Source organism: Athene cunicularia, assembly GCF_003259725.1.
Source record: "Athene cunicularia isolate RWA chromosome 7 unlocalized genomic scaffold, athCun1 chr7_part1, whole genome shotgun sequence".
Classification (NCBI taxonomy): domain Eukaryota; kingdom Metazoa; phylum Chordata; class Aves; order Strigiformes; family Strigidae; genus Athene; species Athene cunicularia.
The window spans coordinates 6,703,697-6,729,311 of NW_020799107.1; the positions used below are offsets into that span (position 1 = coordinate 6,703,697).

The 25,615-nt window shown below is 41.1% G+C and overlaps 1 protein-coding gene across 5 annotated transcripts in view; it reads left to right on the top strand.

The window, feature by feature from the left end:
- Positions 1 to 25,615, top strand: part of UNC80 (unc-80 homolog, NALCN channel complex subunit) — a 133,126-nt gene that overhangs the window by 82,372 nt on the left and 25,139 nt on the right. For all 5 annotated transcript variants that reach the window (XM_026853077.1, XM_026853078.1, XM_026853080.1 and 2 more), the window contains 16 exons: positions 1,258 to 1,358; positions 2,793 to 2,879; positions 3,659 to 3,842; positions 4,519 to 4,613; positions 5,524 to 5,613; positions 6,013 to 6,114; positions 8,403 to 8,583; positions 9,381 to 9,649; positions 12,344 to 12,478; positions 13,239 to 13,377; positions 14,999 to 15,095; positions 15,767 to 15,937; positions 16,151 to 16,243; positions 18,957 to 18,992; positions 19,319 to 19,537; positions 24,225 to 24,425. In XM_026853077.1, the coding sequence (XP_026708878.1) occupies positions 1,258 to 1,358; positions 2,793 to 2,879; positions 3,659 to 3,842; positions 4,519 to 4,613; positions 5,524 to 5,613; positions 6,013 to 6,114; positions 8,403 to 8,583; positions 9,381 to 9,649; positions 12,344 to 12,478; positions 13,239 to 13,377; positions 14,999 to 15,095; positions 15,767 to 15,937; positions 16,151 to 16,243; positions 18,957 to 18,992; positions 19,319 to 19,537; positions 24,225 to 24,425 (2,200 nt within the window). The remainder of the gene's footprint in view (positions 1 to 1,257; positions 1,359 to 2,792; positions 2,880 to 3,658; positions 3,843 to 4,518; positions 4,614 to 5,523; positions 5,614 to 6,012; positions 6,115 to 8,402; positions 8,584 to 9,380; positions 9,650 to 12,343; positions 12,479 to 13,238; positions 13,378 to 14,998; positions 15,096 to 15,766; positions 15,938 to 16,150; positions 16,244 to 18,956; positions 18,993 to 19,318; positions 19,538 to 24,224; positions 24,426 to 25,615) is intronic.

A 25,615-nucleotide genomic window follows, 5' to 3' on the forward strand; every position in this document is an offset into this window, starting at 1 on the left:
TCACAGGCTATTTGAACGCAGATTCACAACAGAAATGTGACTTTGTAGGGGTTTTCCTTTTCTTCTCCATTATTTGTGTTTGGTTTTCAGGGTTTTTTTTTCCTCTTTTGGGGCCCTAAAATGCCCCCAGTTCAAGAAAGCTATTGAGAAGCTGAAGAGGGTCTATTGGGGGGATACCAGGATGGTAAGACACCCAAACCAGGTGTTTTGTAAGGAGTGATTGCAGAAGCTGGGCTTGTTTGGTGTGATGAAAAGGAAACAAAGAACTAAAGGAACTCTAATTTAGAGGTTACAACTTGTGAAGTTCAAGTTAGAAGGAACTTCATAACTAGGAGCATAGTGCAATTTCCGTTGATTCTCTGTCCACAATGATTATCAAGCCTTGGCTAGGGAAAGCCCTGATTGACAATCTGGTGTAAGTGACAGCCCTGCTCCAAGTGGGGCTTGGACTGGAGACCTCCCGAGGTCTATTCCCACCAACATTTCTTTGATCCTATGACAAACAGAAAGCCACCTATACAGAGCTTGAACACTTTAGTTATGGTTTGTGATATATTTGTAAAGTAATACTGCATTTGTATTTGTTTCTCTAAAATGTTTATAGATGGTGGACTGTTGCCCTTCCTTCACTTCTCATCACTCATCATGTCAGCTAGTTGCACAGTTAACTTTCTGTTACATTTTTTATTCAGTTTTGGGTGGATGTAGTCAACCACCTAAATAATGTATGTGTCATTTTGTGATCAGGAACTGAGTAGTGAAAACAAAACAATGAATAATTCTCTATTGTTGTGAATCTTCACAAGATTGCCATTAATTACACTGTGGGGAGCTGATCATCAACACAATTCCCTGTTGATTCTCTGATACCGTTGGCCAATACCAGATAAAATCACTCAATGAATCACCATGAAATTAAACTTCTATGCATCAACAAAAAGTACATAAATTTATGGTTTTTAATTGCCAGTTTTGTCCATCTGGAGTTGTGAATCCAAACAGTTATTTCTTTAATATTCATCTAACTACAGTGGTGAAGTGTTCCCTGTCATATCATCAGTAGTTAGGGAAAGTTCATTATTGCTTGAGATGACTGCACTTGTGACCAGGAATCCTAGTGCATCAACGAGGTTCCTGTGTGTTTCAATACAAAACACGACAGTTGTGGTAGAAGGTTATGAACTTCTGCATCTCAATTTGCCAGTTCAAGGCTTTTCCAAGTGAGACAGCTCTGACTGTTTTCTTTCTCTTTTACAGTAAGCGCTGTTGCTCAGCAGGTCCTGTGGAACTGCTTAATTGAAGACCCCTCTACAGTTCTGCGCCATTTCCTTGAGAAGCTCACAATCAGCAACCGACAGGTGAATTATTCCTCTCCCCAGTGGGTGTATGTATTGCTTAGAGCAGTGGAGCACAGCTGCAAGCAGAATCACTCTGTGGCCATCACTGGAGAAGTACATTTGCTATTATAATGTAGCTCAAAGTCTTTTAGGCCATATCATCAGTTGGCTTCAATCGTTGCCTACTAATATAAATGGGACAAAGCTGATTTACCACCACTAAGAATCTGACTTGCTCTAAGCCAAGCTTTGGACAGCTGCTTAGTGAAGCCCAACCCTTTCTATCTAACATAGGCAATATTGCCTTCACCCATGCTACTCCGTTCAGCTTTCTCTGAAAGATGGGGGTGGCCTTGTCTCTCGGTAGCATATTAGACTGCTTTCTAGTGCCATGGCTAAGCTTTATGGAAGAAAGACATACCAGTTCTGACTGGGTAAAAGGCAGTGAGACTATTCATACTGCTTTCTCAACTGCACGCTTGGTGTACAATATCAGTCATAGCACTGTCCTCATCTTCCTAGCAACCACCTTAGAACTGACTACAAAATTAATATTAAACCCTGAGAAAGGCCAGGAAAGGCTGCTTTTTGGTTCCTTGAGTAATCAGGTCTCAGTGGCCTTGCTGTTCCTGAGACTTCACAACCATAGTCCTCAAAGCTTCTATTTAAGTTCAGAGATTCCCTTCTGTTTGTTAAGTATCTTTGAGAAGGAAGCTATATGCTGTTCAGCCTCAGAGGCTTCTGAGCTATCACGGTTCTGCTGTTTTACCATCTCTTCATAGGCTTACTACAACCATGAGTATAGAACACAGAAAACAGGGGTATTTTCTTGGAAGCTTTCAGCAGATGTGTCATTGGCATGGGTTGTCCTATGCATATTCATGCCCATAACACTAGCTCAAATCTGGGTTAAGAGGATGAGGGCCACAGAAGAAATTTAGGAGACAGTCTGTCTGTCCTTAGCTGACAGTGAGATTCCTTCCTGTCTACACTCCCTTCACACCATAAGAAATGTACTATTCTACATTTAAAACAGGCAGCCTCTAAAGGAAGAAAAGTTAGGCTCTGCCCGCACCTCCTACCCAGCAACCACAGCTATTGAGATGAGCTGAACTAGATTTCACAGATCGTTTAGGCAGTCATTTGTTAAATCACACAGGGATTATCACAGGGAGAGGAGTGCAGAATCAGGATCCTACAGTCAGTACAAATTGCAGTAGGAGGTATTAGCCTCTCTGAGATAAAAAAGAAAGACCTTGACCTGGGTGCTGTGCCCTGGGCCTTATTTTGGGAAATGCGAGAGCAGTCACAAGCATATAGTTCTACTTCATGCACCGAGAGACAGAGCTGAACAAGGTAGTATGGAAAAGGGAATAAAAAAGGCAGAGAGAACAAAAGGGAGAAATCTATTCTCCATTCTGTGATGGAAAGAAAAAAAATTTGCTCTTCTTCCAGGATGAGCTGATGTATATGTTAAGGAAGCTTTTGTTGAACATTGGAGACTTCCCTGCCCAGACATCTCATATCCTCTTTAACTACTTGGTGAGTACCTTGTGGGTCCACTGTGCAGGCCAGAATCCCACCTCTGCCTGTATGTGTCCTAAAAAGTTAATGTCACAGTCTGCAAGGAAATAAATGCTCTTAACTTTTCCTATATAGCTCATATCTGTTTCTGTCTGTGGGTGCAAGTCACCAGGCTTACACCAGTCTTTCAGTCCTTCTAGGGAGAGGAAAAAGAGCCTTTAAATTTTTATTAAATCCCCAAGCAACCTGTCATGGATTTCTGAATTGAACCACAGACAATGAGTTGTAGACCAATAGAAGGATCCCAGTGCCAGAAACCTTTAATTATTTTACTTAATTTTGATTCAGAAAGTGCTTTGCTCTTGGACAGTACTATTGCAGCAAATCTAGCAACTTCTTTCAAGATCGTGGAAAATGCATTTCCTGCAGTTAGGAGGTGAACCAGACAAGATGTGTGCTGTTTTGGGAGCCCTCTGTTGTTTGGGTGTTGTCTGTGTGGCAGCACACCAGAACAGAAGGCATGGGAGGTCTCTTAACTGCAGAGGTTCTCTCTTTTCCTTTTCTACAATAGCTTTTAAGGCTGGGCTGCAACAGCACTTTTTGTCCCCCACCCTCATCCTCTCTAGAAGAAGGAAGATTGTTCTGTAGTTATGTATAAACTTTCAGAATGTAAGTTTAATGAGTTTATCCCTCTGAGTGAAGAAAGGTAGAAGAACAATATTGTTCTGTGTTTATACAATGCTCTGCACACTTAAGAGTGTGCATAACCAGATATTCCTCTTACTTATTACCTGCAGGTCGGACTGATCATGTATTTTGTACGCACTCCATGTGAGTGGGGCATGGATGCCATTTCTGCCACACTCACCTTCCTTTGGGAAGTGGTAGGCTATGTAGAAGGACTCTTCTTCAAGGATCTCAAACAGACTATGAAGAAGGAACAATGTGAGGTGAAGCTGCTGGTGACTGCCTCAATGCCAGGTATAAGAAACTAGTTTTTAAATCTCCTTCGCTTCCAAGTTCATGATTTACTCTACCAAAAGGGAGATCCATCCAAACTGGATCAGAAAAAGACCTGCTACAAATGGCTGCATGTTCTAAGACAGTTTTCCTAGAGTTGAGGGTTCAGTCAGTAAATTCCACCTCTAATTTCCTGAGATTCAGAAAGCCACTTTAAGAGTTCTAAAAGAAGCAAACAAAAAGTGACTTAGAACAGTCTTTTCCACCCAGAGCTTTGTGCCAGCTGGGCTGTGAAAGGCTGGCTGGCTGATCATTGTAAGACTGTAGACTGTTTGATTTGATGCAACCTCTTATTTAAGTCTTGAGAGAGCCCAAGAAGAGCATGCTGTGAGCCTAGGCCGTCATGACTCAGGCAAGAGATATCTTGCTGAAAAACAGATCTGACCTTTTAGGTTTGTTCCTTCTTCAGAGTGACAGTTGCTGCTAAAGCCAGCTCATCCTTTAGGAACAGATCGATTTCTCATTAACTGTGGAAGTGTGAGACTATGCTAACACTACATAATGGATTCCAGACAGGACTGACATTGTCTGTCTGGCCAGGAATGAATTTAAATATTGCTTTTCCTTCATGGGTGGTCTTTTGAGATTGAGTTAATTAAAGAGGCCAGGGAGAATGCAACTGCTTTTCTTCCTTTAGGCACAAAAACCCTTGTCGTGCATGGACAGAATGAGTGTGACATCCCAACTCAGTTACCAGTCCATGAGGACACACAGTTTGAGGCTCTTCTGAAGGTAGGAGTGAGTTTTTGAACTGGACAAACTGCTTAATAATACCTTTACCTGCCATACCTGTATGCCAGCAATACATTCTGCTTGATCATCCTGTTTCAGTGCTGGGGAGGGAAGATTTGCTGACAGGCATTTCTATCTCCCTGTGAGATACCTTGGTTGCAAGAAACAGGGTCCCGTATTAAAGGATAATAGAAATGCCCTGACCTCACTGACAGCCAAAACCCCAGAAATGCAACTACATTTGCAGACACTGCAGCTTGTTGGGTATTTGCTGTATACTGTCCTTTGGATAAATACATAAATCATTTACCTGTTCGGTTTTATCAACACTCAAGACAATAGAATAGTCAAGGTCAGAGTGGAAATGATGGTTCAATAGCCACAATATCTTGGGGATCTAGGAGATGTAAGGTCAGTTCCCCCTTCTGCCAAGGATTTCCTGGGTGGCCTTAACTGAGCCAGATAGAAAATGGATTTGTAAAAGTCTTAAGTTTGTCCAACTATGTTAAATTTCAATGAGAATCACACATCTTGGTGCTTTTAAGGATCAGAACTTTAGTGTCTCTGTGCATCACCTATCACTAAAGGCTGATATATACATAGTATGGAAATGGAAGCTGCAATACCCATGAGGCTCATATAGCCAGACAAGTATGTGCAATATGAAGACATCGAAATCAGTAACATCAGTTTTCAGGACTGTGATAGCAGCACACCCTGATTATCACAAACATACTCATGTACTTTATGATTAAAAAAGAAATCAAGAATTAATGCCAGAACAGTGTGCCAGCCTGCCTGAGGCATGCAGGTTTGTGCCTTATTAGCTGGATATTCTTCTTTTGTATGTTGTGGTCTTTATACAAGACAGCTAATAAGTAACAGGATGTTTTTCTTTCTTCCTCCTCAGGAGTGTTTGGAGTTTTTTAACATACCTGAAACACAGTCTTCTCATTACTTCTTAATGGATAAGCGATGGAATCTTATTCATTACAACAAGGTAGGGCAAAGGTCAGATCCAGATGACTTTGTTCTTTCCATCATTCCTCTTTTCAAACATCCGGGTTCTCTAAAGGAGAGAAGCAGCCCATAAATAGACAGAATTCTGTCCTGTGGCCACCATATTTTGGGTGTTTAAGTTGTGTGTTGTGAAAGATTGGAGTTTGACAGAAGAGGAGAAGTAGAAGTGGAGTCCCTTGCTCTTAAGTCATTAATGTCTAGCTTTCTTAGAAAAGAGCAAATTTCTCTTCTGTTTATGCTCTTCCGTGACACCTGACACTGTCTGAAAGTCCCTACTCAAAAGCTTCAGAAAGGGCTAAAGGGCCTTTTATACAGTTCAGTTGAGTGATGCTGTTATGATTACATTTGTTTAAAATACACTTGTTTCCTTTCCTGGCAGACCTACGTCCGTGATATTTATCCTTTCCGGAGGTCAGTTTCTCCCCAGCTCAACCTGGTACAGATGCATCCAGAAAAGGGTCAAGAGCTCATTCAGAAGCAGGTATCTCACTGTCACCAAACACCTCTGCCCAGAAACAAACCCTGTAAATAAACCTTTCTTTTCCCTTTAAAGGCCTTCACTCATGCTGCATGCACATAGAGAGCTTTGCTGGAGAAGCAGCAATTGGCATGAAATCTGCCCTGGTGCCTCTGGACAGGTGTATAGTATTTTAAGAAGAGTCAAAGGATGCAATGTGAATTCCCTCCCCCTCTCTCCAGCCAGCTTCTTTTAAGCAGATCATTTTGCATTCTCATACACGTGGCCAGAAGAGCGCTCCACTTGTATCAGTTTTAAATGTTGGTTATCCCTTTCTTTAGTATGACCTCTGGCTGTGGAGCAAGAATTATCTGTTCTACCTTCCTCTGTGTCTTCTCACTGTAGAGGACGTTACCTGTCTCTCTTCCTTGTCCTGCTCTCAGATGTTAGTCTGTTACCATAGCTACTCCCAGAGGCAAGTTGTTTTTGTCAGGGAAATATCTGCCCTCAGAAGAGCACTGTTCTCCCTGTCTTCCAGCCTCATGACCAGTACTGCTAATGTTCTGCAGCTCCCACGAGCTCTCCTTTAGGAACTAAACCCTAACTAAAGTGGCAGGCCAGTGCCTTTAATGTGCTTCAAACCGCTATAGACATAATTTCTTTAGGCAGTAAGACAACGGTATTGAGCTCATTCTACCTGTAGAAGTCACATACTCTGTCTTCCACAAAAGCGCTCTCAGTAGCAGAGAGTTGAGAGTTTAGGGAAAATTTGCTCTAGCTGTATCTGCGAAGGATGATAATAAGCAGGAAATAAAAAGGAGGGGTGGGGGGATGTGGTTAACAGGATGAGTTTGTTATTAACAGTTGTAGTCTTCTAGCCAAAAACCAGCTACTGTAGTTGTTGTGTCCCTAGCAATGTGAGTGCAAGTGCAGGAAAATATCATCATGGTTATAAAATGCAGCGATAAAGCTGCTTAAGAGGTACTAGCAGCTAAAATAATGAAGAATATAGTTAATGCCATCTCATATGTGTACGATACAGAATAGGGAAATATTTCATATGCTACATCTGTCAGGAGAAAGTCTATAAAAATCTGAAATTACTTGGGATCATTTTGGTTGCTTCTGTGACAGAAAATATTCTCACTCTGGTTCTAGGAGATGTGTCCCAAATATCAAATAAATGAGTTTAATATATCCTGCATTACCCAAAAAGATTAAAATGTCCTGTCCAGTTTTGTCAGGGCATTATTTTGCATTCCACATTTTTCTATTTAGAGTACTTAAAGGCCAAAACATTTCTAAGGTAAAACTTAAATCAAGCCTCTCTGTAGTCATGCAAGAAGTTGCTGGACAACATCCAACTTCAGGGAAGAAAACAGCACTGTAGAGTCTACCCACAGAGCAGCAATCCATGGAAAAGTACTTTCTTTACTGTTAATTGATTGAGCACCCAATTCTAAGCTGAGTGCACTTCAGAGCAAGGTCAGAGCAACTGCAGGATGTGGGAAGCTGAGCTCTGTCACATGTTAAATCACATGCTTCAAGTTTTGGCTTCATCCCAGTAGCTAAGAGCTGTCTCAAAACGGCTTCCAAAGACAGTTGCTTCTACTACTGAGCATCGTTCTGTCTCACGGTTACTTTTAGCATCAAACTAAAATAGCTAGCCTGACTAGTCCTACTGGTCAGAAGTTCAAAGGAGGCTGGCGGAGTGGAACTTGGTTTATCGAGTGGTGTAAACCAGAAGTGATAATCTGAAATCAGCAGGGCTCTGCTCATTTGCAGTAACTCAGAATCTGGTCGGCTTTGTTTCATTGACTACTTTTCTTTTGCAACTATACATACACTTTCTATGGCCCAACACGAGCCAACCTCAACCCAGAAGGCAGGTAACAATTCCAACTCATGTTGACTATAGTCTAAGACCTTGCAGAGAGCAACTGCAACTGTATGGCTTTCAGTTTGGAGTTGGTTTGCTTCTAACCACCTTGGTGCTCACACTGGCAAAGCTTATATTAATCTACAAAAGACTGCATGGCACCATTGCAAAGTGTTTGACAACCACTCAGGGTCCTCCGCAAGACTGACATAGGAAGTGTTCTTAAAATCCCTTTTACAAACATGATCCATCTTTGCAGAGCTGGGCTGAAGAGCAGTGGTCACACAAATTCTAGCAAAAAGGTGCAACACTAGCCCTGTAAATTTCAACAGAATCCTCTGGGCCATGAGTGCAGTACCCCTCCCATCAGAAAAAGCCATGGAAACTAACCTAGAAAAGTGCATTCTGATCCTTGTCTCTTTGTCTCTCTCAGGTGTTCACCCGCAAGCTAGAAGAGGTGGGACGGGTGTTGTTCCTCATATCACTGACACAGAAGATCCCTACTGCCCACAAGCAGTCCCATGTATCTATGCTCCAGGAGGACCTCCTCCGCTTGCCTTCATTTCCCCGAAGTGCCATTGATGCTGAGTTCTCACTCTTCAGTGATCCCCAAGGTATGGCCTTTTGACAGCTTTCTCTGGAGGTTGTACAGGGCCTAGAAGGTTTCTGTGGAGGCACTTCATTTGCCTTAGGAACACACAGGTTTGTAGTGTTACTGAAAGCTGAATAATCTCTTCCTAGGGAAAATGATACGTAGCTGTTGGTTTGTAAGCACAACAGCAGAAAGGGCTTTGCTCTTAGAGTTCCTCAGACAAAGCTACTTTCTTTGGACCCAAATGAGGATGTTATAATTATGGATTAAAATTATGCATGAGACTACAGCTGGAATACTGTGTCCAATAGCATATCTGCACCTAAAAACAATTGCTCAGAGTTGTTTGCCACTGCTGCAGGATGGTAAGTTCATTCTGTAACAGGCCCTAAAGGCACTTGCTTTTAGAAGCATTATTGTAACTCTGCATCAAAGTACTGTAATGTACGTGACACCCGAAGGATAAAAATTCAGCATAAATCCACACAGCTCTTCGGGTTGTGTGAGGCAGATGATGCATGTAAAAGCTCAGATCCACTTTCTCTTTTTAAAAGGAGAATTTCCAACCAGTTGGGGGCAGATTTAACGAGCTGTGTGATACTCATTAGTCTTCATCTTGATATGTGTTGCTTTCAGTCAAGGTTTGCTCAAGCCTTGTGGGTGCTTCCAGAAGTACAGGATGGGTGAAATCAATTTAAAAAGGCAGAACAATGGTCAGTGTTGTGGGATGGTTCTTTGAGAGGCCTTCGGCCTCTCGGAATGTTGTGAGGCTGGCTGTGGTGGACAGAGTTGATAGCTGTTGCCTCTTCTCCCCCACAGCTGGGAAAGAGCTCTTTGGTCTGGACACTCTTCAGAAAAGCTTGTGGATTAAGCTGCTGGAGGAGATGTTCCTTGGCATGCCCAGCGAATTTCCCTGGGGAGATGAGATCATGCTGTTCTTGAACGTCTTCAACGGTGCCCTGATCCTGCACCCCGAGGACAGTGCCTTGTTGAGGCAGTACGCTGCCACAGTTATCAACACAGCTGTGCACTTTAACCACCTCTTCTCCCTCAGCGGGTACCAGTGGGTCCTCCCCAGCATGTTGCAGGTGAGCTATTTCCATGAACAATATGAGGGAAGACTTGCAAGCGAGAACTTTTTTATAGGACTGACTGTTATTGGAGAAACTTTAAACGGCTGAGTCCTGGTGAGATCACAGATTGTGGGGGCCCCAAGAAGACAACAGAGCAGAGTGGGATGGCCCAAATCAGCATTCCTGAGACTACATTCCCTTTTGTTCTTGAGTAAATGACTACATTTTTTTCTTTAAGTTGAGTAAATAAATGTCTGTTTCCCTTACTATGTACTCCACACAGAAATGTGAGATTTCTGGACCTTAGGTCTCCCTCAATGTTTTTTTCTCCAGGGATGGCTGAAATTTGGGGAATAGTTGAAATATCTGGATTTGCTAGTTGCTGGTCAAAATTAAATTATATTCACTTCTTTAAGTATGATAATTGTGTTATCTGCAATTTAGATAGCAACAGAAAATAACACTAAATGTTTATGAAAAACGTATGTTGTCTTTTCATGTGAATGATGACAAATACTGAAAGTGTTAGAGGCGGAGTTTCTCTTCACTTTGAGGTGTACAAGTATGCCTTTTTTCTGTTGACATTTGACAAAAATCAGATACTGAAAATAAAAAAAACCCCAAACAATATAGTTCTTTGACAGACAGAAAGATTATTTCTGCAAGGCTTGAAGATGGTACCAAAAGATTTAATATTATAATGCAAATAGGGAAAAACCTAGTGTTACTGTAAAAGAAGCAATGACCGTGACATCCCTATGTATTTTCATTTTGACATAGTTAACAAACCACAATAATTAGGACCAGTGATGAATTTTGCTATCTAAACAAACTCTTTAGTAACTGAAAACTCTAATATCATGCCTTACATGGTTAGGTAGGTAGTTATTAGATCCAGGTCTGCAGTGCATGAATTTATTCATTAGAAACAAGACATTTTGAAATAAAATAGCTTAATAACTTAATTTGAATTACTTGGCAGTAACCATTCAGCCCTGTGGACTCTCCCTTCGTTTCCACTTTCCATATTGAGAGAAATTAGTTTTGTAATTCTTTTCTATCCCCTGTCTTCCCCCCCTTACCAATTATTGTCAACTACCGAATAAATAAAATATACTCTTGGGAGGCAAAAAAGCAATTTGAAATGAAAACCCAAGTTTTGCTGAGCTTGTTTGCTTTTGCGGATCTTCACATCTCTGTTCCAGGCACCCAAAATCAGCCGGTTGGTTTGTGGTCATCACAAACAAATTCTTCTACCACTTCTGGGCTTGAACTAGCCACTAGTATCTTAATTCTTAATGCATACATATACATATCTTTACAAGGCTCTTTTTGTTGCTGGTTCTTCTGCTTTCCTTAGTGAAATGCATATACAATTAATTATTTCCCTTTTCTCAAGTAAATGACATATTGCAAGTGTAACAGGCCATGGTGATTGACTGTCCTCATAAGCATGCTAGAGGCTTCTGACTGTATTAAACACATACTAGTCTCTTCAGCCTACTAAGCTACTCAGAATTTAATTCATCTCTGCAGAAGTCTTTCATGCTAATAATTTTTGAGAAACCTTCGAGAGGCCTGTGCTGTAATGTGACCTTTGCAGTACCATAAAATCTCAGCATTACCTTTTGCCAGCAAATAGCAAAAAATATCCTGCCTACCCCCACTCAAAACCTCCCACAGACTTGTACCAGCAGAGAAGTGCAGACAGGCAATTGAAGCGGACGGAAGAAGGAAGCAGAGTGAAGTTGTTCCTAGCAATTTGTAATGTTTACATAACTGAGAAACAAATCCCACATCTTTGGCAACACATTGGCTGCATGCTTCAGTGGCCAGCCATGAAGGAAATGCCACTCTAGGAGCCTTAAAATATCTTGAAAGTGGGTGGAACTGTCACTGTGTTGGAGGACAAGCTAGGAGTTCAAATATCTTGAGAAACTGGAGGTGCAGTCTGAAAAAAGAGAAAAGAACAGACTATGTTGATTAGGCTGGACAAGTGTAGGTCCTTACTTATGAATAAGTCATGTAACTATGGAAGGAAAGAAGCTGATTCAGTAGCAGTTCTGCAGGAGTTATTATAGATGTGAAGTTAAACATGAATCAACACTGTCCCGTTGAAGGATAAAAAAGAAAAAGAAAATATCGCAAATGCCATCCTGGGGTGACTCTACAAATTTGTATCTTGTGAAAGAAACATGGAATAATTCTGCTGCTCCAATCAGCAGCACTCCTGACTTGAAGTGCTGGCTCTGTCCAGATGTGGACACTGCACAAAAGACATCAGTTAACTGAAGAGACTGCAGACTGGAACAGGGATGTACATCTAGAAGACACATCATCTAAGAAAGGACTGAAAGGCCTGGGATTTGATTAACTGAAAAAGATGAAGATTGAGGAAGAAAGCACTAACTAGCTTCAAACAAGTAAGGTGCTTCTAGGAAGGAGAGGGGAGGAATCTACCTCTGATACATAGGACAAAAAATAATTGACTAAAGCTGTGACAGAGAAGGTTCAAGCATGACAAGCAAACATTTTTTCTAGGGACAGCTTGTCCCTGAAATGTATTACCAGAGAGGTTGGTCAAGTCTCCATCTTTGAAAACATGTTAGGCAAACATATCAGGAATGACAAGGCTGTAGTTAATTCAGTCTGGGGTAGGAGATAAAGAGCCCTTCCACTGGAGTTGTACTTCTTTTTTCCTTTGCTCAGGTATATGCTGACTATGAGAGCAACCCGCAGCTACGCCAAGCAATTGAGTTTGCCTGCCGCCAGTTCTACATTCTGCATCGCAAGCCCTTTATTCTGCAGCTGTTTGCAAGTGTGGCCCCTCTCCTGGAGTTCCCTGTGAGTAAAGGCCTTTCCCTAGTCTCAGCATGGGGAAGCCTGCATATGCAGCCAGCCCCCCATCAGAGATCACAAGGAGAAAAAAGCTGGAGCAGCAGCACAGTTCTGACTGAGCATATACTGCACTTGGTGCTGCACAGAACCATTTCTTGAACTTAGTTCTGCACACTTCTGTTCATCAGTTGATTGAGAAGGTTGATGAGAGAATGGGCCAGCAGTATCCAGGCTAGTAAATGTGATCCCTCCTGAGATTTCAGTGTATAAATATGTTATAAAAGGACAGTAATGATTAGTAAATCCTTAAATGCAAATCCTGTCTTAGAAGTCAACAACAGGAACTAAAAGCTCAGTGCCAAGTTTTAGTACATGTGAACTATAAGACTGGATTAACCATGTTTTGAAATAATTACTTTTTTCATGTTTTAGTGAGTTAAAACAAATTAATGCAGTTTCAGTTTGAAGTGGGACTGCCAAATCTAACTGCACATACATCGTAAGCACACACATCTTTCTCCTTGACAGGGCAACAAAGATCTGCCCTTTCTGGGAAGTAAAGCTGTGTGTAGTCTTCAGATTATCCTTCCACTGTAGCATCAATCTGTTGCGTCTAGGCGAGGCTTATTGTTTGATAGCTGTAAACTCTGGAACTCCATGTGAGCCCTTTGTCAAAACAAAAGGTTGCCCACACCTCCAGATAAAAATTCCTGGGATGCTCACAGGCCCTCAGAAAATCAACCACCAATGTCTGTTGTTGAAACAGGATGCTTCAAACAATGGAACCAGCAAAGGAGTGTCAGCTCAGTGCCTGTTTGACCTGCTGCAGTCTTTAGAGGGAGATACTCCAGACATTTTGGACATCTTAGAGTTGGTGAAAGCAGAAAAGCCTCTCAAGTCATTAGGTAACAGCAAAACACTCTTTATTTCGTAATTCTGGTTTGTTGTTTATTTATTCAACATGCTGTGATACAGCATGATTTGTTCAGGGCCCTTTTCTTCTCCCAGAATGCAGTCATATCTGTTTCTTATGCCTCACAAGGCTTTTAAGATTGGCTTTATCAGCACCATCCTTTCGGTATTTTCTGCAGGAGGGAAATCATTAATTTATTTTATTCCAAAGCTACTTTTTCTGCCTTGAGCCTGCTAGTCTGAGACTAGCCCCTGGCATTTTGAATTTTATCATGTGTGGGTGAAGAATAAAGATGCCTAATAAACTGCATCATGCTGACAAGATCAGTGTCAATTCCTCTGCTCCATGTGGGCAGGAAACAAAGGCATACTCTCCTGTGGGCAGGCTATGACTAGAAAATGATGGATGCCATTCAGACATTCAGTAGTGCTGAGTTGTAGGGGGATGTTGGTTTATCACAAATCAGAATATATATGGCTGTATGATGTATCCAGGACACTCTGTCTCTTGATATTTATCCATGCAATGCAGCATTTAAGAATTAGTCTGAGTTGTGATTTGCAGGGAAGTATATTTTGCTGATTTTTATAAGGATCTTCAACTTGTTTTCCAAATTTGCACTTCCCTTAAACCATACTTATTTTGATGAACTGTGAAGCCTGTCTAGCCTTACAGTTAAAGCTTTGTTGCGTACTGGGATTTTACAATTCTGCACAATTATATCACAAGTTATAGTATAAAATGGTACAGAAATGGAAGATATTTCTTCTTCTTTGTAGACTGCAGTAAGCATTTATATAAAATCTTCGTATTTTCTGTGGAGGGTTATTCAAAGACATATCTGAAAATTTCCAAGTTCTGTGCCTGGTATTTTCCACCTGAAGATCAGAATTGTCTTTGGATTTCTGTTGTTTGAAGTGATTTACACGCTTTGGGCCCTTAACTTTGGGCTCCTGTATACCAAAGTAACTTCTATAAATGGGACTACAGTTGTATTACAAATATTATTATTTGAATACTTCAAGTTTCTTGATGCTTGGCACTAATTATATCCACCATAATATTTGTAATATGGGACTTAAATGCTTTTGAAATTTTTTTCCCAAATCACTAGCAAACGAGACTCACTTTTGTGCCCATGTGGCTACCAGTATAGAATGGGCTTGATTTTTTTATACGTAAACTGTCTTCTGCCATCACTGGTGTATCAGCATCATTTTTAGTGCAGTGGAAACATCTAGGAAAAAGCGAGGGAGCATAAAAATTGTCATTAAGTTGACATGTGTGTTTGTCATGTATGAGTTTAAGATTTTGCTTGTGATGGGTGATGTATGAAATGGGACTCCAGCAGCAGCTGTAGGCCTTATGTTCAGCGATGATATGACCTTCTGAGAACTGTTTCTCACCTACTGAGTTCTTGGACAGGAGGGTGCAAGTGGGACTGCAGCACGTTTCCTTTATATAGACAGATTTTTGTCAAAAACTGAGTCTATCAGGTATTATTAAGATGAGAAGCAGCCAACTGAAGAGGGGAAAAAGTAAAGAGTGTGTTAGTTCCTTTCATATTCAGTATGTTTGTGTGATAGTCTTCTCATATTGCTTTACTCCTGCAGACTTCTGCTATGGGAATGAAGACTTGACCTTTTCAATCAGTGAAGCCATCAAGCTGTGTGTGACAGTGGTGGCCTATGCTCCTGAATCATTCAGAAGGTGCTAATCTGTTTTCTTGGTTTGTGCAGAGTCAGAAAAGGCATAAAAGCTGCACATGGCATGCAAAAGCAAGGCTGAGCAAGGCTGACAAATGGAGGCAGAGGATATAGGAATGCATTCCAAGAACAGGGCTTCTTGTGAGGCCCATCCTCTCCCTGTGTTGAGAGCTTTTCTAGGGCACCAAATCCTGACAGCTGCAGCATTAAGTTAGATGGCAGCCTGAGTAGCAACACCTAAACTGTAAGTGGGGATCACACTGTCTCCTGCAGGTTTCTGTTGTCAGAGAAGCAGTGGAGGGGGAGAAAAAGACAGCTGGAAAAAACCAGGAAGACAGAGAGGGGAGGTAAGCTGCTAAAGCAAAAAGTTTGGTTTCCAAGAGGGAACTAGAGAAGAATGAGTCTTTGGAAGGGAAAGTCAATTTCTGCAAATGGATGCCATATTCAGAAGATACCCAGAAGTTCAGGTCGTTTTTATTATTATTGTTTCATGCATCAGATAGTTTTCCCTGAAGTCCCTGATCCAAGAGGTTTTTTGGCCTGCTTATCTAGTGAGAAGCAATGAAATTGCTTGTGAGACATCCAAGGGTCCTCAGATAGAAACTTAAGCCTCTGCTTGATATGAGTTTCAGGACTGACAAAATAAACCAGACAAAGTATTGGTTATTTTTCCAGTCTCCAGATGCTGATGGTCTTGGAAGCACTGGTTCCCTGTTACTTGCAGAAACTGAAGCGACAAACCTCTCAAGCGGAGACCGTGACAGCAGCTCGTGAGGAGATTGCTGCTATGGCTGCCCTTGCCACGTCCCTGCAGGCCCTCTTGTACAGTGTAGAAGTGCTCACCAGGTAACCCACACGGTGCAAAGGTCTGAGCTGGCATTTGGTTATCAGTGTGGGGAGAGGGAATGCACAGGAGGTCACGCTATGCAGCTTAGCTTGAATAATGGTTGAGTTTTAGACATGGTAAAATTAGTGCCAAATTTCACCAGATCACAAGCAGAATTTGAGTGCGCCTGTTAGATTTAGTCTTTAGTGTGCTATTCACCTTCCCATTGCCAGGCCTATGACAGCCCCACAGATGAGTCGATGTGACCAAGGCCATAAAGGAACCACAACAGCAAACCACACCATGTCAGCAGGTGTGAACACCAGGTAAGTCAGCGGGCTTTTTCTTTCTTTCTTTCTTTCTTTCTTTCTTTCTTTCTTTCTTTCTTTCTTTCTTTCTTTCTTTCTTTCTTTCTTTCTTTCTTTCTTTCTTTCTTTCTTTCGCTCTTTCTTTCGCTCTTTCTTTCGCTCTTTCGCTCTTTCGCTCTTTCGCTCTTTCTCTCTTTCTTTCGCTCTTTCGCTCTTTCTCTCTTTCTTTCGCTCTTTCGCTCTTTCTCTCTTTCGCTCTTTCTTTCTTTGTTTTGCTCTTTCTCTTTCTCGCTCTCTTTCTCTCTCTCTTTCTTTCTCATTTTTCTGAATAGATTTTTTTTTTTTTAATAAGGTAACATCTCATTGCTGTCTGAGAAAGTGCTCTATGTACTGTGAGAGAAGACATTCAGATAAAGAGTATATAGCCCAGAACTGCATTTCTGACAGTAACCGAAATCCCCAAGACTAGAACCATGTGACTAAATAGAAGACCATGATAGCAAAAATGGAGGACACCCATCCTAAATGTCTTTTTCTTTGTTTCGCTTTCTCACTCTAGAAGTATACTGACAAAGCAATTATGTGCCTCAGTTCTCTGCTTTGCTTCTTTCTGAGTCTCCTGTCAAAGCAACCACAGGGCAGAGCATGCTTGTACAGCGGAAGGGTTGGATCCTTCTGGCCTTGATCTGAGAGACTGAACAGCAGTACAAGCTCAGACTGTATGTCAGTTGAGATTTGCAGAAACTGGCACCTCCTCCAGGTTTCTTTCTTCCCTTCCCTATTTACTTTTACTTTTCTGATGGTCTTTATCATCTTTATCTCCACATTGGTCTGGGCTGGTTTGTTTGTTTTGTTTTTTGCAGTGACAGATAGCAAAGGAGTGAGTGGCAGAGAATCTGAGAGAAAGGGAAGAATGACTGGGAATATTTTTGTTGTTAAAAAAAACCCCATAAAACTCCCACAAAAAAAAACTTCACACAGAAGATGGAAATAAGGAAAGAGACTGTAATACTGCTCCTTAGCCATAATGGCCATTCCAATTAGGCTGCTGCAAATTAGACAAGGCCACTGGATAATTTAGTCACAGAGCAAGGGTTTAAGAAATCTTGTTACAAAATACACCCTCAAGCATTTGGGATTATGAAGGTTTTCTTTGAAGTACTGATTACTCCTCCAGGTAGCCCTGCTTCTCCTGGCCAGGATATGCCTTACTGTGCTTAAAATCTGAATGTTTTTGCTGACCTGGAAAGGGAATTCTCCCCTAGCAAAAGCTGGGATAGCTGTTCTTCCAAAGCAGAGTATTTCCTCAGGATTTCTCTTTTGTCTCTAACAGCTGATAGTAAATCCATGCACAGCCAATAGTACAGGGGTCCTTCCCCATGGACCCTCTTCAAATACCTTTTGTGGCCACAGACCACCAAGACTTAACTCAAGATTTAAAGCACTAGACCACATCAAATATTTATTTCAATTTTCTCATGAAGGGTCTTCAAATTTGGAGAGAAGGGGAAATAATCTGTTAATGCACACACTCCTATTATAATATTTTTATTGCAATGATTCCATATAAATTTAAAATAATAGCATCGCCACTCTTCCACCCCTGCTTTAAACCTTTGGGGACCCCCTGTGATGACACGGCCCCCAGGGGTCTGTGTACCACAGGTTGAGAACCACTGGTCTAGTACAATACCATGGGCTGTATAGAACTGTAAATCAGGAACAGCCTTCTGCCAAGACATGCTTTCTGAGTTAGTCCCCGTATTTCTTTGTATCGAAGGGAATAGAAATCACTCTCTGCATGGATCATCAAAGTGCTGTCATGTCAATTTATAGATGTGTAGTGTACACACCTTGGTTGGTAACTCCTGGAATCAACCTGTTATTCTTTAAGACTTATTCAGGCATGGATGAAACACAGCTTTGACTTTCGGTCCTGGATCTGAGAAGCAGATAAACCCCTTCATGCTCAAGTCTGAAGTGGATTTACTTCTATTGCAAAGTTGCCTAGTCTAAGGAAAAATAAGGTGTAATGGAAAGTAGTGCTTTATGGTTTGTCTGCTGATTTTGGACAGCAGTTAATATGTATCTGCTGACAGGCAATGTAAAGACTCCTGATACTATGTGACTCGGACATCTTGGTTTACATTTCCAGATCTTTCTTGTTGTCAAATGTTCAGTCGCTGATCCAAAATATTTTTGCACTGCTCCAGGTTTCCTGCCCTTGTTTCTTCTGTTGTGTTATCATTGCAACAGACATCTGCTAGCAACAGCAGGAGTCTCATGATGGTGGAATGATCACTGTTCCAGCCTTAGACACGTTAGCCAAGTGGTGCAGGGTTTGTTAATGCTTTCTCAACAAGAAATGGCAAGAGAAAATTACAATAACTTCAAAAAAACATGCTGAGATATTCCTTCCACTAGATGAGCTCTGGTTTTCACTACGGAAGAGAAATTGCTTTAAAGAGGCCTATGGCTTTTAAACCTGAATTTTTCCTTTCATTACAAGGGCAATACCAATAGGAATCTGTTCTTTGCTGCCAGTTGGGAGGTAAAGGCTATTCAATGTGGTCACTAACTGTGTGTAGCCATTGTTCCAGTGACACAAGATACCATCCTGTCCATGGCGAGTATACCTCTACACTAGACCAGTGTCGCCTTCTTTCAGAAAGGCACAGTTTTAGGCACCACTAAGTTGCTGTTTACATCTGCATTGTTTCTGTTTCTCCAGGTACCCAGAACAGGGAGCCAAACTACACTTTATCAGGTACAGTAAAATCTTTGCCTAGTCTTCCCTGACACGTTCCCCAGCAGTTTCCAGGCTCACCCCATGGGTCCCACCCACTGCTGCTCTGACAGGCAGCCTTTTTTCAAGGGAGGGTAGCAAAGGATAGTTCATACAGGAATTATTTACATTTTTAACAAAACTTTTTTTTTTTTTTTTTTTTTTTTTTTTCAGATGCAACTATCTTTCTTTCCAATTGCAGCAGAAATCATCTGTTGCAAAAACAAGTTGGAGAGGTTGTTATAATATGTGCCTACTGTTCCACTGCCTATAACGCTTCCTGCTTTTTCTCATTTTAAATCCTCCAGGGAGAACCTCCACTTACTGGAGGAGGGGCAGGGTCTTCCCCGAGAGGAGCTGGATGAACGAATTGCCAGAGAGGAGTTCAGGAGACCGCGGGAGTCACTGTTGAATATTTGCACAGAGTTTTACAAGCACTGTGGACCAAGACTGAAGATTTTGCAGAATCTGGCTGGTGAGCCCCGAGTGACTTCTCTGGAGCTGCTGGACGTGAAGTCCCACATGAGGTATTCCACAGGAATTCTGCTTTTACTTGTTCATTTCAAGGGGATTCCTTTCTTTTAGCTCTCAATTTTTCATAATAGCAGACAGAAACACTTTTTGGCAGTGTAGTTGCATGTTGCCATCTGAAATAAGCAGATCTCGTTTTGGATGTTCCTCAGATTGTACCTGACGCTACTTGTGTATGAGGAAGGTTTCATATGATTTGCTCTGGTATCATTCAGACCGCCATCTCCAGTGGATGAAGTAGCTCCACACAAGCCCATCTGATACATCAGAGTATGTTGCAGTGAGGAGCAGATAAGGCTGCCTCTGCAGGGCAAGGGGTAGGGAAGCTGCCTAGCTGGCTGAAATTACTTTTATCCTCTCCTGTGACACAGTGCATCAAGAACCAGCTGCTAACAAGCAAGAAAGGCAGAGCAACCACTGCACTGTATTGCACAAATGCCTGAAATATGGGGGAGGATAGGACAGAAGGCATTTACAGGACCACCACCTCAACATGTGCTACAGCAGGCACACAAGTCTTTTATTTAAGGTGCAGCACTGAGCCCAGCTTGCTGTTTGGATGCTCACTGCAAACTGTTTCATGTGGTGCTCACCTAGAAGAAGTTGGGAGTAGGGCCTTCTAAGCACTTTGGATCTGATTCTCTTCTCTGTGCTGTTCAGGGTAAACATAAAATAGCTTAAGTTGCTACTGAAAAGTTTGTCCAGCTGTAAAAGACAACAAAAACTGGGATAAGAGGGAACGGACCTGATTCTGTTGTCAGTTTTTCATTAATTTTCAGCAGAAACCCCTTTCTTACATAGTATTCCCTCAGGAAACATAAATTCATTAGAGTTGTTTCATGGTAAGATGGTTATCACTGCTCTGACTGGCACTTGTCAGAAGGAAAACTGGGATTAATATGAGGTGGTCCTAGTGTATTGCTTGGCAGGAGGGTCACAGGAAGACCTGTATTCTTTTATGAGACAAAGAAATACTTCAAGATCATTCTTTGAATACAGAATATTGTTTCGCTGATTAAGGATGCCAATTAAACTCAGACACCAGAGTGAAAAAAGTAGGTGTCTTTTACTAGCGATAACCAATGTAACCGTGTAATACAGAAAACATGCAGTAAGAAAAGGCACAATAACACACCTAAAGCAACAAATAGGAAAATACAGGGTAATGCATCAAATCATTACTACACGAGAGAGACAATAGTGATTAAGAAAGATCCATCACCACTTGCATACGTTCCCATCACCCAGCCCCGCAGTGGCTGGGCAGCCCCGGTTACAGCGAGGGTTTGGGGAGCCTGTCCCGGCAGGTGGGAAATCCTATGCAGTGCATCCACCCATAGGTGAGGCACCCAAAGTCGCTGTGAGCAGGTCCAGCCTTATATACCAGATATCGACAAGCCAGAATAGCTGGCACCTTTGTTTTGAGTGGAAAATTTCTAGTTTCATTCTCCTGTTGGATTCCACCCAAAGCCTGGCCAGGGCTTGGGGCAGGGAGACCAAGAGAGTTTCTAACAAAGCCAAATACGTGGGTTCTCAGCCTTGAACAAGTCTAAACAAGGGAAGCTGGATACATTCTCTCAGCTTTTCATTCTCACTACTGATTATACTCTGTCTAAGCTGCATCTTTTACTAGTGAGCTTACATACTTTGTTAATCAATACATACTAAGTTAGCAGCTTCAGCTTAGGGCCTGTTGTTCAGGCTTCAGTATTTCAATGCTTTAGCACTTTTTACATCAACATAAGTGGGTTGTTATAACTTAGTACAATACTTACTAACATAATGGTTATCAGTTATAAAATATACAGGATTCATCTATAGGTCAGCTCTGGCTTGGGCCTATTGTCCAAGCAATTGGACAATTAGCACTTCAGATATCTAAATACCAAGAGACATTTTTTTATGGCCTCAGCCAGTGCTCAGTAGAGTATCAAAGTAAATAGGAAAGATAGCAAAGATACCTTAAGCTGTTTCAGACTTGCCTCAAAAGTCAATCAGAACCACCTCAACAATAATTTGTTTTGCTCCCTGAACCCTGAGAGGCCATTCTGCCTGTGAATTATTTCTTTGAGTGCTATAATTTTTCCTCAGGAATAGCCTGTAAAGGAAGATGAAGGGTGACAAATCCTAGCAATGCACTGAAACAGCTCTGTTCCTGCACATGGACCAAAGAAAATCCTGTAAAAGCTCTTCTACCTTTTACATGCATGCTCTGCAAAAAATGGCAAAGCCCCTTAGCTGGCAGATTCTGTCACAATTAGAGATCTTTGGATTCAAGCTGTCACTATAGAACACAAAATTGTGTTTGACATTATTTGAGGTCTTGTTTAACAAATGCTCTGAATTCCTTTGGGAGTTGGGAGGTGGTTTTTTGTTTGGTTTGTATGTTTGCATATCAATTGAATGTTGCTGTTCTCCCCCTTCCGGCAAATGTTTAATAATTTAGAGGGTAATTTTCAGCAAGAGAATTCTGTTTCCACAGATGTGTGTCATCCTTATATATAGTGCTTGTCTGCAAACAATGTGAAAGCCTGACGGACATGGCTGCTTTTTCAGTGCCACCTTTACATTTTTTCCAAGGGACACAAGCCTCAGAAATCAATACATCTATTTAGCTGCATTACAAACTACATGACTCTTAGCAGTAGAAGTCCGAGATAAGAACTTTAATCTGTTAGAAACAAAGGTGAGATTCTCAGGGCAGATTATGTTCTTGGTTAGACATGTTGGGTGTTTTTGTATGATTTCAGTGGGAGTGAGGAACATGTGTCTGATGAAGGAACTTTATTTAGTGCAGTAAAGGGCTGGCTTCTTTTTACTATCCTAGTCTTACATTTGTATGCCACATAAGAATACTCTAGTGTACTACCCAGGGGTATTGCAGTTTAACAGAAATGGGGGAACTTCATTTCTGCAGGTTTTATATTCCCGAGTAATTAAGTTTAATGATTCTTAAACTATTTTATGTCCCTCTCTTAAAAGACAAATTTAACAAATTTAAATCCATATGTACAGAAAGTGTTCCTGGTATATGTTCTGGAAAGATACTTTCTTGTGAGCAGATTTCCATGAAGCAGTCACAGTACACAGTAGTAGCTGGGAAATACTGCATTCTTTCAAGAGGAAAGGTGTTTCATGGTCAAAGGTTATGGCAGCAAAACTAAGGGACTGGTTTGCAGAAGGTAATGAGTTGTGCTCTTGTTCTCTTATGCCTCCTGGAAGGTGCTAGAAATAACTGCTTTACTGGGGTTGGAACCTGAACTGCTTTTTCATGGTTAGCCCTAAATAAAAGCGAACATCCTCTTGATTCTTACATAAATTCATTTCATAATTATCAGTTAAAGGACTGACAGGATTTAACCACTGTAGGAAAAAAAAACCTTATTTCTAAGTAGAGAGCCGATTTACCAGAATGTGATGTGACAGCCATGGTCTCGGGAGGCTGACAAATGTAATTTCAGAGACTTCAGAAAACAAGATAATATGCTAGTCACTTCAGACAGGATTAATCTCACCGAGTTTTAGCCATTTAAAAGTTAAATGTTTAGTCTGCAAAAGTCATAAAGATCTTTTTGGACCCAATGAAAAGGGAGACACACATCCAATGAGCTGTTTATCCCAGTATTGCAGAAGGTAAGAATTTCCTAGGTTGCTTATTTCTGTGTGAACGGAGCTAGACAATTAATTGAGATTGATGTCTCAAGTTGGATGAGATGGATTTTGCACTTTATATTGCATAAGGAAGTTTTCCTTATACCATTATGTGTCGCTGCTATTGTATTGCCAGAAAGAAGTATAATTATACAATAATTTAAATTTCACAATGTTTAAGAAAATAGACCTGCTCCATAGTAGGACAAAGTAGTTGTGAAAAGTAATAATAAAGAAATAGTGGATAAAGAAACACTTTTATATCGCCCTTTCGGGTAATCTGAAGAACTCATTGCCCTTGATATTGCTAGACAGATTTTAAAGAGAATAGAAATAAGTTCCATTAGTTGAAGGCATTTCAGAAGAAGCCCCCACAATATGAATAAGATTGTACTGTAATTGTCTACTACAAAGTCTGTTGATGTTTCAAGAAGTATAAAGGTTTCTATCCCTTTTATAAGTAGATGTAGCTTTATTACTTATCTTTGTCTATCACAAATATTCAAGTATTTCAGTAGGTCTTTATCAAACTGCAAGTGTAAGTTAAATGTTGCTGTGGTATTTCACAGTCAATACAGAAAATGCCACCCGCAAGGCCATCTGGGAAGGTTAGAAGAAGCAACAGCAACACAATCTGTAGAGGTGTTAGGAGAAACAACTTAGAGCTGCAGGGAGTAATCATACAAAGTACATGTTGTGTAAACCTGTGGGACGGCACATTATTTTTAAATTTTAACCTGAAAACTACACAGTGAGACCTGTTAAAGTGGTGACACTGAAAAAAAAAAGCAAAAAACCAAACCAAATCACTCATTAATTGACATACAAGTGATGTTAGGTCTGTGTTTCACAGGCATTTGCAATGCTGTAATCTTACCAACAGCTCAGGTGCTTTGTTTTTAGCTACACAAATCTGTGATTCCCATCTTTTTCGTTTTACTAGGCTGCTGAAAATTTATCTGTGAGTTCATTGGCATGTGTGGAGAAGTGCAAGCTGTATTTGATTTTTCTCTTAACAAACCCTGGTTTTAGATTGGCAGAAATTGCACATTCCCTGCTGAAACTGGCACCTTATGACACGCAGACGATGGAAAGCCGTGGTCTCCGGCGCTACATCATGGAGATGCTGCCCATCACTGACTGGACAGCCGAGGCGGTGAGACCTGCCCTTATCCTCATCTTAAAGAGATTGGATCGTATGTTCAATAAAATTCACAAGATGCCTACTTTGAGGTGAGCAGGTATGACAGAAACCCTCTGGGGTCCATTTCTGATGTTGCAAGCCTTGAAGTGTGGGTATGTCATCTAACTAAAACTGTCATGTTGCAGTGAACAAACTTTACAACATATCAGAAAATGAACAGATGTTTTTATCTCTGTAAGTGTGCATTTATGTTGACATTTTTGTTGTGTCTTCTGGTAGCAAGAGAAGTGCATGGTTATTAAGAAATATAGAAGGAAGTTCCATAAATCTCATTTTTCTTTCTCCAAAATAAGTCTTCAGATTTGTAACACCTCACCCTCTTTATTAATTTCAGCTGTGAGTTGAGGAGATTAATTGTATTTTTTAATGGAAAGTTAAACTGTAGTAAGGGTATTTTTCGCATGCCTTCTCATGAAAATACTGTTAAGTTCTCTGTAAAGATAAAAATAGTCTAGAGCTATGCAGTAGCTTCTGAATGCTCCTTAGTAAAGGGAACAGAACTGCACTGATTGCATCTAGTCAGTGGCTAGTGAAAGTCTGATGCATCACACAGCAGCTTTATGGTACTGGCTTTGGCAGCTTCAAGAAGTATCCAACATGGAGCACTCCTACCTCAGAGGCAGGGATACAAATCCAGTCTGGGTAGTATAAAATCTCTCAGTCCTGTGGATTTTTGAGTGATCTGAGTAAAAAGAGTCATTGATCTCAGTCACCCTCATGGGCATATGTCCTCAACTGCTTGAATCAGTCACTGTTGGCAGTCTCAGCTGAGAAGTCAAAGAATGTTAGAGAACATGAGAATGTAGGACTCAAACACAAAACTTTAGGTCCCAGTGGGAATCATAGGTACCCAGCTAAGATGGAGCAAATGACAGGGAGGTGATCTCTTCTTTCTGACATCACTATCTATCACTTTCCTTTGGCTAACAATTCACTTCAAGAAACTCCTGCTCTTGTAGGGAATTTAGAGGCAGAAATTTTGACTCTTCTCCTTCCTGTTGGTTTGATTCTTTGCCATGTCTTGCCTGCTTCTCACTCATTCTTTCTTCTCTCGCTCATACTTTCTCCTGCCTCAAAGGCAGCTTAGTGGTCTTCCTGTTCCTGAAGATCTTTCCTCTTTGTGTAAGCTGAATGAATGCTCATAAATTCAAATTCACTTCATATTCTCTCTGTCTGTTGCCTGTACCTATGCCTGGCTGAAATTGCTCTTCTGTACACA